The sequence below is a fragment of the Pseudophryne corroboree genome, chromosome 6 (genome assembly GCF_028390025.1).
Source record: "Pseudophryne corroboree isolate aPseCor3 chromosome 6, aPseCor3.hap2, whole genome shotgun sequence".
NCBI classification, from domain to species: domain Eukaryota; kingdom Metazoa; phylum Chordata; class Amphibia; order Anura; family Myobatrachidae; genus Pseudophryne; species Pseudophryne corroboree.
Genome location: NC_086449.1, coordinates 349947175 through 349961179, shown reverse-complemented (window position 1 = coordinate 349961179; position 14005 = coordinate 349947175). Strand labels below are relative to the sequence as shown.

The 14005-nt window shown below is 46.5% G+C and overlaps 1 protein-coding gene across 1 annotated transcript in view; it reads right to left on the bottom strand.

The window, feature by feature from the left end:
- Positions 1 to 225: 225 nt before the first annotated feature.
- LOC134934569 (sodium/nucleoside cotransporter 2-like) overlaps positions 226 to 14005 on the bottom strand; it is a 176247-nt gene continuing 162467 nt past the window's right edge. Inside the window, exon 16 of the mRNA XM_063929981.1 lies at positions 226 to 1244. Coding sequence (XP_063786051.1) covers positions 1124 to 1244 — 121 coding nt within the window. The 3' untranslated portion in view covers positions 226 to 1123. The remainder of the gene's footprint in view (positions 1245 to 14005) is intronic.

The window sequence follows — 14005 nt, the reverse complement described above, 5'->3', positions numbered from 1 at the left end:
GGGAACAGGAAGTTATTGGCAGAAGACCCTCTCACCGGCTCTAGTGGTCTCACACAAATAGTGATAAAGTTCCCAAACAGACTGGGTATAACATATTAATGCTTGGAAAATATATATATAACAGTACAGTTATATATTAAAAAAGACATTTATTTAGGGCTATAAATAATTTTTTAACAGTTTTAATACAGTTTATGTATAAATATATACTTTTGTTATCCTTCTTGTATATTTACTTATCATGGTGTTTTCTTCTTATAAGGTTCAACCAGACTTGGCTTTTATGCTGGGTAGCTTTAGCTATTTACTCAATAATACATTTATTCAAATACATTTTTTTATGAATTAATTATATGTGACACAATATGTATTCGCCTACTGTACATAATGTTAATTTTCTAGGTTATTTGATTTCTATTATTAACAATGATATATTAATATATGACACACATATTTTGCAGTACTATTTTCTCCCTAAGGAGGTTTATATTCTACTTTGTTGCATAGTGACATTATCAGTTTTTTTTTTTTATTGAGTTATTTTATTAGTTTTAATAGCAAACACAAATAAGTATAACAACAATAACCATTACACAATTATTGACGATCCATACATAGAGGAAGATGCTTCATACATCATTACATTATCAGTTTTATGGGAATATGTAAACATAACCAAGTAGGGTTTGCAGTTGCTTTGAGATGACTGAAACATGGTATGTCGAGTATAACAGTCAGAAAATAAGGCTTCATGCTCTCAATTAAACTTAGCATAGAATATTAGAAATTGTAATATTATAAGATATTTATTTGTAAAATCCATGCCAAGAGGTGGAGGTCATAAAATACAACAAAGTCAAAAGTTGAAAACTGAATATCTATTGATGCACTGTTACAATAATAAATTTACATTACATTATAAATAAGTGATGTGAATGTTTTTCTGTGTGCAAGACACTTTAAAACATTGATTACAGTTCATATGGCTGAGGCTGATCTCTCAGCAGCGCTCCTATATTTGGTTTATCAGTTGCCAGTAATTCCTGATGCAGATTTCTTGGGGCTGGTCTACCACTCTGATGAATGATGGTCACAGTTCAAAGGCAGCCAACTGGTTACAGACCTACAGAGCGGTGCACAACGTATTATTGTAAAATGTGCAGCAATTGTTGATAGCCAGAGTAGGGTTTACCACGTCTTCCCATCCATTTGTAAATATAAATGTCCCATTTGTAGTGTTAGTGCTGCATTGAGAAAGAATAGAGTATATCTCTTGTCATAATTATAATTATTACTTTTATTTAAGTAACTAGTAAGACAATATTGCAGCTTCTGTCATTAGCATAATCAACAATGAAGAAACATGTAACTGGCAGTTAATATTAAATGTACATTACATTTAGTTGAGGATACAGTGAGGAAGGCTACTAAAGGACTTTGCACACACAATGCCCAATACCTCAATGCTGGGAAGGCCATCTGTGACACTCTGACATGGATAACTTATTAACTTTGATTTATGGGGATATATGTGGCTATGTAGGTGCCATCACCCATATACTGGAGACAACCTGGGTGAGACACCTAAATTTTCCCTAAAAGGAACCCTAACTTCTCACTAGCCAGCTGAAAGGGTTAACAGCTTCCCATTGCCTAGGTTGCTAGGCAATGCCAGCAACCAAAGGACAGCACCTTGTGGAGCACTAGGACCCAGGTGCAGACCTGCAGAGCAGGAGGAATCGAAGCTGCTAATTGGGTGGTGCAGAGCGGGAAGAATAGGAGGCGGGGTTACCTCCTGAAGTGATTGCTGCAGAGTCTCCTGAGGTGACAGGGAGAGAGACGCTGTGATGAGTGGTGCTCTGAGGTAACAAAGCGGAGAGTGATGCTGCGCTGAGGTGATGCTGAGGAGACGGCACGGACAGAGGGTGCTGAGAGACTGAGGACTGCGCCGGAGGGATCGCGCTGATGGAGTGACAGGAGTGCCAGAACGGACGAGCCCCATGGTGAAGCTGCCTAAAGTCCCGATCTGTGACAGGCTCAGGGAGCAGTACAGCACAGAGGACAAGCTACGGAAGAAGAGCCAGGGAGCGTGAACCCCGTCTTCATTGCTGAAGTTAAGTGAGCTACTGCCAGATTTTATTAAGCAGGGGAAGCACGTCTGTATTCGATCCCCTGTGAGTTGGGTTAGCAACTTACACCTGCACTGCATCTTCACTTCTGGCAAAGGGATTTATACCGGTAGCTGAGGGTAAGTCAGTGACTGATTACTTGCCAGCCAGTACTCGTTGTGAGATCACCATAGAGTTGTGGAGCTATAGGACGCGTACTTGCTCGACTCAGGGACTGCACGGGTTGAACTTTTGCTACTTACACTGCTTCCATTAATAACCGCTCTGATTAGTAACAGAGTTTTCTGTCAGTGAATGCTTTCACCGCTTGCCGCCTGCCACTACTTCTTGCATGTTGGCTGCCCATCTACTGCTTGCACAGCATCCTTGCTTGTTGGTTACAATCACCCACTGCCTGCTTCACGCTTGCATCTTTTAATGTGACTCTGCACTGTGCTGCTAATATAATCCTGCTGTTTCCCTGTATGGCTCAAAATTGTACTGCCTGCCTTTATAGATATAGGGTGCCACCACCCAAGGGTGTAGCTACCATAGGTGCAGGGAGTGCAGCTGCTATGGGGCCCAGAGCTGAGAGGGGCCCACCTTTCCTGTCACAGTAATGTGCCATATACATTTTTCATCACTGGGTGGTACAAAGGGACCCTTACATACTTTTGCCTTGAGGCCTGCAATACATCTAGGTATGCCCCTGTACTTACTGATTGTAATGTGGTATAAAATGAACTGGAGGGCATTATGTTACATAAGCCCAGAAGCCTTGGAGAGTGATAAATTGCACGGTGATAAAGTACCAACTAACCAGCTCCTAACTGCCATGTTACATGCTGTATTTGAAAAATAACAAATAGGAGCTGATTGGTTGGTACTTTAGCACCATGCAACTTATCACTCTCCAAGGCTTGATAAATCTGGGTCATAGTATAAACTGGGTCACTAATGTGGTACCATATGAAGTGGAGTCACTATGGTTTGGCATTATTTGAACAGGGGGCACTGTAATGTCTTATAATATAAACTGGGAACACTGTATGTCATAATGTGAATTGGGGATACTGTGTTGATTAATGTGGATAACATTAATAGGGGATAACATTAACTAGAGCACTACTATGATTCAGAAAATGAACTAGGGCACTATTATAGGGCATAAAATTAAAACTGCTGCAGTGAGGCATCATTAGGAGAGGGGCCCCTTGAAAATGTTGCTATGGGGCCCACAAAGTTCTGGCTACGCCCCTGCCACCACCTTAGACCTCGCAGTAATAGACATAGCAAAGACTGCCACCTAGTGGACACTTAGGGTTATTACCTTCCCAACGTACAGTGAACTGAATACTAATGCATGGTGCCAACTATCATAAAATGTGTTATAAACCATTTATATATTTTTGTATGATGCTTTCCAATTTGAATTGCACTGTGTGATATTCCTCGCTTTGTTATCTGCCATATCAGGTTGTGTTTGACTGTTTAACCAGTTATTTCATATAGCAGTGATTATCTTCGTATGCAGTAAAAATAAACTTTTAGGCACTATCCACATGTGTAGTGACTCTTTGAGAGGTTTGCTGGGGTTTTCTCCATTCCTCTGCCTAGGGTTCCAACAGTGAGTTCCGGGCTAAAACAAGAGGCTCCAACTCAAGGGAACAGAACAGCTACCAACAATTGCAGCCGGCATCAACTTCACCGGTAATTACCTATCTCCTGTTACATCTTGGCGTCCACGAACAGGATTCAGGTTGTCGGAACTAGAGGAACCTCAGACGCCTGCATCAACTACAGTCCGAAGGAGGTTACCCGCTTCACCAGGCCGGTCACCACCAGCTGCGTCATCACAGGCTGCACCGATAACGATGCCTTATTATTTTGGGGCCCCATGGCTTCCCATATACACGGGAGATACTAAGATAACTGGCACGAGTCCTTTTAAAGAATGTAAAGAAAAATTAAGATCTATGTTCAGGCTTAACGAGGAACAAAAGTGGAGGTTGTCATTGGACAATTAAAAGGCGCAGCATTACAAGAAGTAAGATCTTGGTCTGACGAGGAGCAAATGACAACTGACGGCATCTTGAATAAGTTGCCCGGTATCTTCAAACAGACAATTGCAGAGTTAAAAGGTTGTCTGTTTGCCAGGAAGCAACAACCACATGAGTCCCTGCGAGAGTTTGCACTGGAACTACAAGAAGCCATGAGGGCAATACAAGCCAGAGATCCAAAAGAGGCTGAGGAAGCAGATGAGACCATGATAAATTTACTCATAGAAGGAGCTATAGGGGAAGCAACAAGAGCCCAGTTGCGGATGTGGAGGCGTCAAAACCCTGTTTGCACTTTTTCAGAGTTCAAGGAGGCAATGATGGACATTTTAGGCTTTAATCAAAATACAGATGTCGAGTATGGAACTGTGTCGGAGCCACTTGAGAGTGGAAGGTACAGAGATTCACAATTAAGTCCAATGGCTGAACCCTTTGTCTTCAGAGGAACCGCCATGCAAGTTACAAGTGGGTCAAGACCAAGTGGGGGCATTCACCAGTGTTGTCCACGAGATGATAAAAGAGCTAAAAGAAATATAGTTGGAACAGGCTGAAGCTAAACGCAAGGAATGGCACCAGGATCGAGGCGGAAAAGGACGACAGCAGTGGGATGTGCCACACGAATCGGGGCGATGCCCCACAGATCAATTTGATGCTCAAGGAGGACCTATATGCAGATGGTGTAAACAGAGTGGGCACACAATGAGAGACAGTGTCCCAATGATCCTTTGAACAACTCGACCCCGAGGCGAGGGACCAACCCTCGGGAGGAGATACATTAGTAGGTCCATCAAAGCCAGGGTGGTGGCCTCGGTATGTCGGAGAGTGTCCCCACCTCAAAATTCAAGTTAACGGAGTGGAGGTAGCTGCTCTTCTGGACACAGGCTCACAGGTGACGATGATCCAACTTGCAGAGTTTTAGAGACACTGGGATGAATCTGAAATAGTAAGCCCACCATTACCCTGGTCACACCTACTGGCCAGTAATGGACAGCAAATTAAGTTCTGCGGCTATTGGGAGGCTGACCTTACTATCGGCAAGGCTAACATGGAGCGACAAGGGTGCTTGGTCACCACTACGTACAATGAATATTTACCTCCGGTCATCTTAGGGATGAACATGTTGATGAACTGTCCGGATGCATTCAGGGAGGCTCTTAAACTGCAAATGCGGTCTGCGGCCCCGATGGAGCGGAAGACTCTACAGCAGACAGTCAGGTTGCTTGAGGGGTAAAAGAGATTCACCAATACAAACAGAAGTTGGAAAGGCAAGCATCACTGATCGCCAACACGTCATCTTGCGACCAAATTCTGAGCAAGTAGTGTGGTGCAAAACCCAGATCGGCCCTGGGGGGGTGAGATTATGAGGCAATCCTGGAACCCTGTCACTTCAATGGACAGCAACAGTTTGCGGTGGCACGAACACTAGATAAAGTGACACGTGGGAAAGTACCTGTCCGGATATTAAACCCACATAGCTATCCAGTCCGATTGTTTCAACACTGTCCGGTGGCTAGAGTAATTGTAGTAGACTTTCAAGATGTCCTTGGTGAGGCTCTACTCAAGATTCCCGAGGGAGCGGTAGCTGGACAGACCAGTATGACCACTGGTGAGGCTCCATGGTGGAGTGAAGTACAGATTGGTGGCTCAGATACGTCAGAGAGTCAGGGTGAGGGCATACTTCAGATTGTGCGCAGGAGTGCCGAAGCCTTTAGTCAGCACCCATCAGACTTCGGGAAGGCTAAGGGAGTCCAACACCACATCCCTACTGGAACTAATCTGCCAGTTAAAGAGAGACACAGGCCTCTACCACCGGCCATGTACCAGCCGGTGAGAAATATGATACATAACATGAAGGAAGCTGGTGTGATACGTGAGAGCCATAGTCCATGGGCAGCACCATTAGTGATTGTGCAGAAAAAAGATGGCAGCCTCAGATTCTGCATCAACTACCGAAAACTGAATGCGGTGACGCAAAAAGATGCTTATACATTGCCCCTGATAGAGGAATCGTTAACAACGCTAAAGTCAGCTCAGTACTTCTCAACTCTTGATCTGACGAGCGGATACTGGGATATTCCAATGGCCACAAAAGACAGGGAAAAGGCCGCGTTCATGACCCCCATGGGTCTGTTCGAGTTTGACCGCATGCCATTCGGGCTCTGCAATGCTCCTGCCACCTTCCAACGAGTTATGGAACATTGTTTGGGGCACAGGAACTTCGAGATGGTCCTGTTGTATCTTGACGATGTCATCATATTCTCGAAGTCCTACGACAAGCACTTTAAACATCTGGAGGAAGTCTTCATCCAATTGACGAAATGTGGTCTAAAGTTAAAGCCGTCCAAGTGCTATCTTCTGAAACTAACTGTGCAATATCTGGGCCACATAGTTAGCTCTGATGGGGTGAAACCTGATCCGGAAAAAGATACGGGTGGTGCGGGTCTGTCCTGTACCCAAGACAGTGAAAGATGTCTGCAGCTTTCTTGGCTTCGTGGGATATTATCGACGCTTCAGCCAACATTTCGCCAATGTGGCAGCACCACTTCATGAGTTACTACGAGGCAAGTCAGGTCAAGAGAGGCAAGGTACTGCCCTAGTCGCATGGGCAGAGGAGCAGCAGAATGCTTTTGAATGGTTGAAGTCGGCACCAACGGAGGCCCCACTTCTTGCATATCTGGACTATGAGAAGCCTTTCCCGGTCTATACAGATGCCAGCCCCCAGGGACTGAGAGCTGTCCTCTCCTAAATACAAGACGGACGTGAGAGAGTCATAGCGTATACCAGCCAGGGTCTAAGGAAGACCGAAAGATACAGCAAAAACTACAGCACCTTTAAACTGGAGCTCCTTGCCCTCATCTGGGCCGTCACCGAAAAGTTCAAGAATTATCTAACAGCTACACCCTTCGTGATTGTCATGGACAACAATCCATTGGCGTATTTGTCCTCCGCCCATCTTGGAGCGCTGGAGCAACTTCAGATATACAGTGTTGTACCAGAGTGGCAAGTCCAATGGAAATGCTGATGCCTTGTCTTGCCTCACAACCACTGATGTCGCAGAAAAGGAAAGGGATTGGTCTGAAGATATTGTGACCCCTGTGTTCAAATCTCCTAGGAAAAGAAAGCCGATAGTTACCTCCGATCCTGTGACCACCACTACCGACCTCACCTTCGAAAATGCTTAGCCGAATAGTCTTCTGTTCGACTGGCAACTAGTACAGTAAGCGATTAATGTGTTACAAGACCCAATGGGCCTCATCCACAGCAAAAGCAATCAAACTAAGTCCCAGAGAGCCGCTGCCTACCTGGAACTGATCAAACTGTTATGCCACCAAGACCAAATCAGCCTACGACAGGGCCTTGTCGTCCGCACCAGCCTTGATCCCGGTACCCACCAGCCCATCTCTCAAATTGTATTACCCAGACAGCAAGCTGATATGTTGCTTAACGCCTATCACAGCCAGTCGGGGCACTTCGGGACCCAGAAAATGGAGGCGGTACTCCGACAGAGATTCTTTTGGGTTGGGATGAGATCTGATATCGTCAAGTGGTGTCGTGATTGCAGGATATGTAATTTGAAAAGACCAGCTGACGGGTCCCAGAAAGATCCTCTACATCTGATATCGAGCTCTTGCCCACTTGAACTTGTTGCTTTAGACTATGTGAAACTTGAGCAAAGCTCCACTGGGTTCCAGTATGCCCTGACCATCACCGATCACTTCAGCAAATTCTTGGTGGTGGTACCAGCATGCGACTTGACAGCAAAAACAACGGCTAAACTGCATTTCGTCCGCCCCTACGGTTACCCTGACAAAGTTCTCACTGTCCAAGGCCGCGCATTCGAGTCCCAGTGATTCCAAGAACTCTGTACCCTATACGGTTGTAAAAAGGTGCGGACTACGGCCTATCACCCGCAGGGGAATGGCCTATGCAAGAGAGCCAACCAGACTGTAATTGGAATGCTCCGAAGTCTTTCAGCAGAAAAACGTAACCAGTGGCCTAACCTTCCGGAACTGACTTACCTCTATAACAATACGGAGCACTGCTCCATGGGATTCACTCCATTCTACCTAATGTACGGGAGACAGGGCAAACTCCCAAAAGACTTAGAGCTGGTGGATGAGCCTGACACCGTGCGGACTGACTGGGTGCAAAGAACATCAGTACCGGATAGAAACTGCTCCGCAACTGGTTGAACAACGGATGGAAACGGTGCATCGCCGTCAGGAGAAAATCTATAACTCTGATGCCCGGCCAATGCCTCTCAAGATCGGAGATAAAGGCCCTCATTCCGAGTTGTTCGCTCGCTAGCTGCTTTTAGCAGCATTGCACACGCTAAGCCGTTTCCCTCTGGGAGTGTATCTTAGCTTAGCAGAATTGCGAACAAAAGATTCGCAGAATTGCAAATAGAAATTTCTTAGCAGTTTCTGAGTAGCTCCAGACTTACTCAGCCATTGCGATCAGTTCAGTCAGTTTCGTTCCTGGTTTGATGACACAAACACACCCAGCGTTCGCCCAGACACTCCCCCGTTTCTTCAGACACTCCCGCGTTTTTTCCATAAACGCCAGCGTTTTTTCACACACGCCCAGAAAACGCCCAGTTTCCGCCCAGAAACACCCACTTCCTGTCAATCACACTACGATCACCAGAACGATAAAAAATCCTCGTTATGCCGTGAGTAAAATACCTAACTTTTGTGTAAAATAACTAACCGCATGCGCTCTGCGAACCTTGCGCATGCGCAGTAAGCGACTAATCGCAATATAGCAAAAATCGGCAACGAGCGAACAACTCGGAATGACCACCAAAGTTTGGAAAAGGGGAAATCACCGGTCCAGTAAATTAGATGCTATGTGGGAAGATGTTCCTTACATGATTGTCTGAGTTCCAGCTGATGGACTATATACCTACCAAATCCAAAGACTAGTTGGACATTTGACTACTGTTCCTCTGACCAAGTGAAGCTCTGCACCGTTGAAATAACGGCAATAGAGGAAAACTCACCTCTGGCACAGGTGCGGAGGACCCCGGGGGTATTCCATTTCATGACCCCATAGAGCTCTTATTATTTATGGGTAGTGCAACTCCGAGCTCCATGAAACCAATAGCCTCAAGACCAAGGGTAGAGGTACCCACTAAATGTGATGATACGCTTTGTATTGTACCTGATCAGGCCGAAGGGGTGTTGTCCCCAGTTCTTAAGAGGCCAGAATGCAGTACAAGAGGTACGTTACCTCTAAGGTACCGCGATTGAAATATTATGAAATGTTTTATCAACCGCTGTTCTGCATATATGTATATAATGTGATAAGTATATACTTACCTTGAGTATATTGTTTATGCTCAATATTGCTCTGCCACATTCAAGACTTGAGTGTGTATTTGACGAACGGTTTCTCAGAATTCTTGCCTTTGAAAATCTTACGTGAGGACACGCATGTATTTAGTGGGGGAAGGCCATCTGTGACACTCTGACATGGATATCCTATTAACTTGGATTTATGGGGATATATGTGGCTATATAGGTGCCATCACCCATATACTGAAGACAACCTAAATTTTCCCTAAAAGGAACCCTTACTTCTCACTAGCCAGCACAGTGCAGCTGAAAGGGTTAACAATGGCAATGCCAGCAACCAAAGGACAGCAACTTGTGACCCAGGTGCAGACCTGCAGAGCAGGAGAAATCGAAGCTGCTGATTGGGTGGTGCAGAGCGGGAAGAGTAGGAGGCAGGGTTACCTCCTGAGGTGATTGCTGCAGAGTCTCCTGAGGTGACAGGGAGAGAGAGGCTGTGAGGAGTGTTGCTCTGAGGTAACAACGTGGAGAGTGATGCTGCGCTGAGGTGATGCTGAGGAGACGGCACGGACAGAGAGTGCTGAGAGACCGCGGACCGCGCGGTTCCGGTATGAATGGTCGACCATGTTATGGTCGACAGTCATTAGGTCGACCACTATTGGTCGACATTGACATGGTCGACATGGACACATGGTCGACACATGAAAATGGTCGACACATGAAAGGTCGACACATGAAAAGGTCGACATGCGTTTTTTAACTATTTTTGGTGTCGTTTTTTGCGTAAAGTGACTGGGAACCCCAATTAGTGCACCGCGTCCCCTCGCATGGTGCCTTCGCTTCGCTCGGCACAGATTACCGTTCCAATCGTAGTCCACGTGGATCGTAAAGTATGGAAAAGTTCCCCAAAAGAAAAAAGTTAAAAAACTCATGTCGACCTTTTCATGTGGCGGCCATTTTCATGTGTCGACCATGTGTCCATGTCGACCATGTCAATGTCGACCAATAGTGGTCGACCTAATGACTGTCGACCATAACATGGTCGACCATCTGAACGGATACCGGACCGCGCCAGAGGGATCGCGCTGATGGACAGGAGTGCCAGAATGGACGAGCCCCGCGGTGAAGCTCCCTAAAGTCCCGATCTGTGACAGGCCCGGGGAGCAGTACTGCATCGAGGACAAGCCGCGGAAAAAGAGCCAGGGAGCGTGAACCCCGTCTTCATTGCTGAAGTTAAGTGAGCTACTGCCAGATTTTAATAAGCAGGGAAAGCATGCCTGTATTCGATCCCCTGTGAGCCGGGTTAGCAACTTACACCTGCACTGCATTTTCACTTCTGGCAAAGGGATTTATACCGGTAGCTGAGGGTTAAGGCCCGTACATACTGGTCGATATATCGGCCGTTCTCTTGAACGGCCGATATATCGTGGGTCCGTCGGCCAGTGTGTACGGCCGATACGTCTGTGAACTCCGTCGTTCACAGACGTATCGCGTCGGCCGCTCAGCACAGCCGACAACCAATATATCTACCGATATATTGGCGCGTCGCTGTGTGTGTACAGGGCGGTCGGCTGACCGCCCGTACACATGCTGCGGCGGCCGGCGGTGATTGACAGCTGAACTGGGCGGGCGTGTGTACACGCCCGCCCAGTTCATGACGTCAGTCCCCGACGGATCGGGTAGTGTGTATGCACAGCACACTGCCCGATCCGTCCATAGATATATCTGCAGAGCAATTGATCTGCAGATATATCTATTAGTGTGTACCCACCTTTAGTCAGTGACTGATTACTTGCCAGCCAGTACTCGTTGTAAGATCACCATAGCCAGTCAGAGACTCTCAAACGCTTCAGAGAAGCTTACGGAGACTGGTGGGGTCCATTAAGTTAAAACGTCCCGCAGCCTAACACCCCAAAGTGACCTGTCAGTCATGCCTGCAGAATTTACACAGAGACCCTTGTCATAGTCTGAAACTGCAGGGAACACTACGGTTAGTTGGAGCTATAGGAAGCGTACTTGCTCGACTCAGGGACTGCATGGGTTGAACTTTTGCAACTTACACTGCATCCATTAACAACCGCTCTGATTAGTAACAGAGTTTTCTGTCAGTGAATGCTACTACCGCTTGCCTCCTGCCACTACTTCTTGCATGTTGGCTGCCCATCTAGTGCTTAAACTGCATCCTTGCTTGTTGGTTACAATCACCCACTGCCTGCTTCACGCTTGCATCTTTTAATGTGACTGCACCGTGCTGCTAATATAATCCTGCTGTTTCCTTGTATGGCTCTTGGATTATAGTTGAACTGCCATTATTTGAGCTGACACACTGAGGGTGTACTCACCAGGGAACTGTAATCCTTATACAAGCATAATTGTTAATAAACTGTACTGTATAACAGGACTTCTTACAGGGATTACCTCTGCTTTCACCTTCTGACTTATAATTCAAATTCTGTTTCTGGGACAGCTCATGCATGCCAATATTCTTTAGTGAGTTGAACCAAGGGGGTTTAGCGGTCACCTTCTGGGTAATACCCGGATTATAAAGTCAAAATTGTACTGCCTGCCTTTATAGATAAAGGGTACCACCACCTTAGACCTCGCAGTAATAGACATAGCAAAGACTGTCACATAGTGGACACTTAGGGGTATTACCTTCCCAACATCCAGTGACCTGAATACAAATGCATGGTGCCAACTATCATAAAATGTGTTATAAACCATCTATATATTTTTGTATGACGCTTTCCAATTTGAATTGCACTGTGTGATATTCCTCGCTTTGTTATCTGCCATATCAGGCTGTGTTTGACTGTTTAACCAGTTTTCTCTATCGTCCTAGTGGATGCTGGGGTTCCTGAAAGGACCATGGGGAATAGCGGCTCCGCAGGAGACAGGGCACAAAAAGTAAAGCTTTAGGATCAGGTGGTGTGCACTGGCTCCTCCCCCTATGACCCTCCTCCAAGCCAGTTAGATTTTTGTGCCCGGCCGAGAAGGGTGCAATCTAGGTGGCTCTCCTAAAGAGCTGCTTAGGAAAGTTTAGCTTAGGTTTTTTATTTTACAGTGAGTCCTGCTGGCAACAGGATCACTGCAACGAGGGACTTAGGGGAGAAGAAGTGAACTCACCTGCGTGCAGGATGGATTGGCTTCTTGGCTACTGGACATCAGCTCCAGAGGGACGATCACAGGTACAGCCTGGATGGTCACCGGAGCCTTGCCGCCGGCCCCCTTGCAGATGCTGAAGTAAGAAGAGGTCCAGAATCGGCGGCAGAAGACTCCTCAGTCTTCTAAAGGTAGCGCACAGCACTGCAGCTGTGCGCCATTTTCCTCTCAGCACACTTCACACGGCAGTCACTGAGGGTGCAGGGCGCTGGGAGGGGGGCGCCCTGGGAGGCAAATGAATACCTATTTTGGCTAAAAATACCTCACATATAGCCTCCGGAGGCTATATGGAGATATTTAACCCCTGCCAGAATCCGTTAAGAGCGGGAGACGAGGCCGCCGAAAAAGGGGCGGGGCCTATCTCCTCAGCACACAGCGCCATTTTCCCTCACAGAAAGGCTGGAGGGAAGGCTCCCAGGCTCTCCCCTGCACTGCACTACAGAAACAGGGTTAAAACAGAGAGGGGGGGCACTAATTTGGCGATATGCTTATATATATATTAAGATGCTATAAGGGAAAACACTTATATAAGGTTGTCCCTATATAATTATAGCGTTTTTGGTGTGTGCTGGCAAACTCTCCCTCTGTCTCTCCAAAGGGCTAGTGGGTCCTGTCCTCTATCAGAGCATTCCCTGTGTGTGTGCTGTGTGTCGGTACGTGTGTGTCGACAGGTAGGAGGACGATGTTGGTGAGGAGGCGGAGCAATTGCCTGTAATGGTGATGTCACTCTCTAGGGAGTCGACACCGGAATGGATGGCTTATTTAGGAAATTACGTGATAATGTCAACACGCTGCAAGGTCGGTTGACGACATGAGACGGCCGACAAACAATTAGTACGGTCCAGACGTCTCAAAAACACCGTCAAGGGTTTTAAAACGCCCGTTTACTTTAGTCGGTCGACACAGACACAGACAGGGACACTGAATCCAGTGTCGACGGTGAATAAACAAACGTATTCCTTATTAGGGCCACACGTTAAAGGCAATGAAGGAGGTGTTACGTATTTCTGATACTACAAGTACCACAAAAGAGGGTATTATGTGGGATGTGAAAAAACTACCATAGTTTTTCCTGAATCAGATAAATTAAATAAAGTGTGTGATGATGCGTGGGTTCCCCCCGATAGAAAATTATGGGCGGTATACCCTTTCCCGCCAGAAGTTAGGGCGCGTTGGGAAACACCCCTTAAGGTGGATAAGGCGCTCACACGCTTATCAAAACAAGTGGCGGTACCGTCTATAGATAGGGCCGTCCTCAAGGACCAGCTGACAAGGCTGGAAAATATAATAAAAAGTATATACACACATACTGGTGTTATACTGCGGCCAGCGATCGCCTCAGCCTGGATGTGCAGAGCTAGGGTGGCTTGGTCGGATTCCCTGA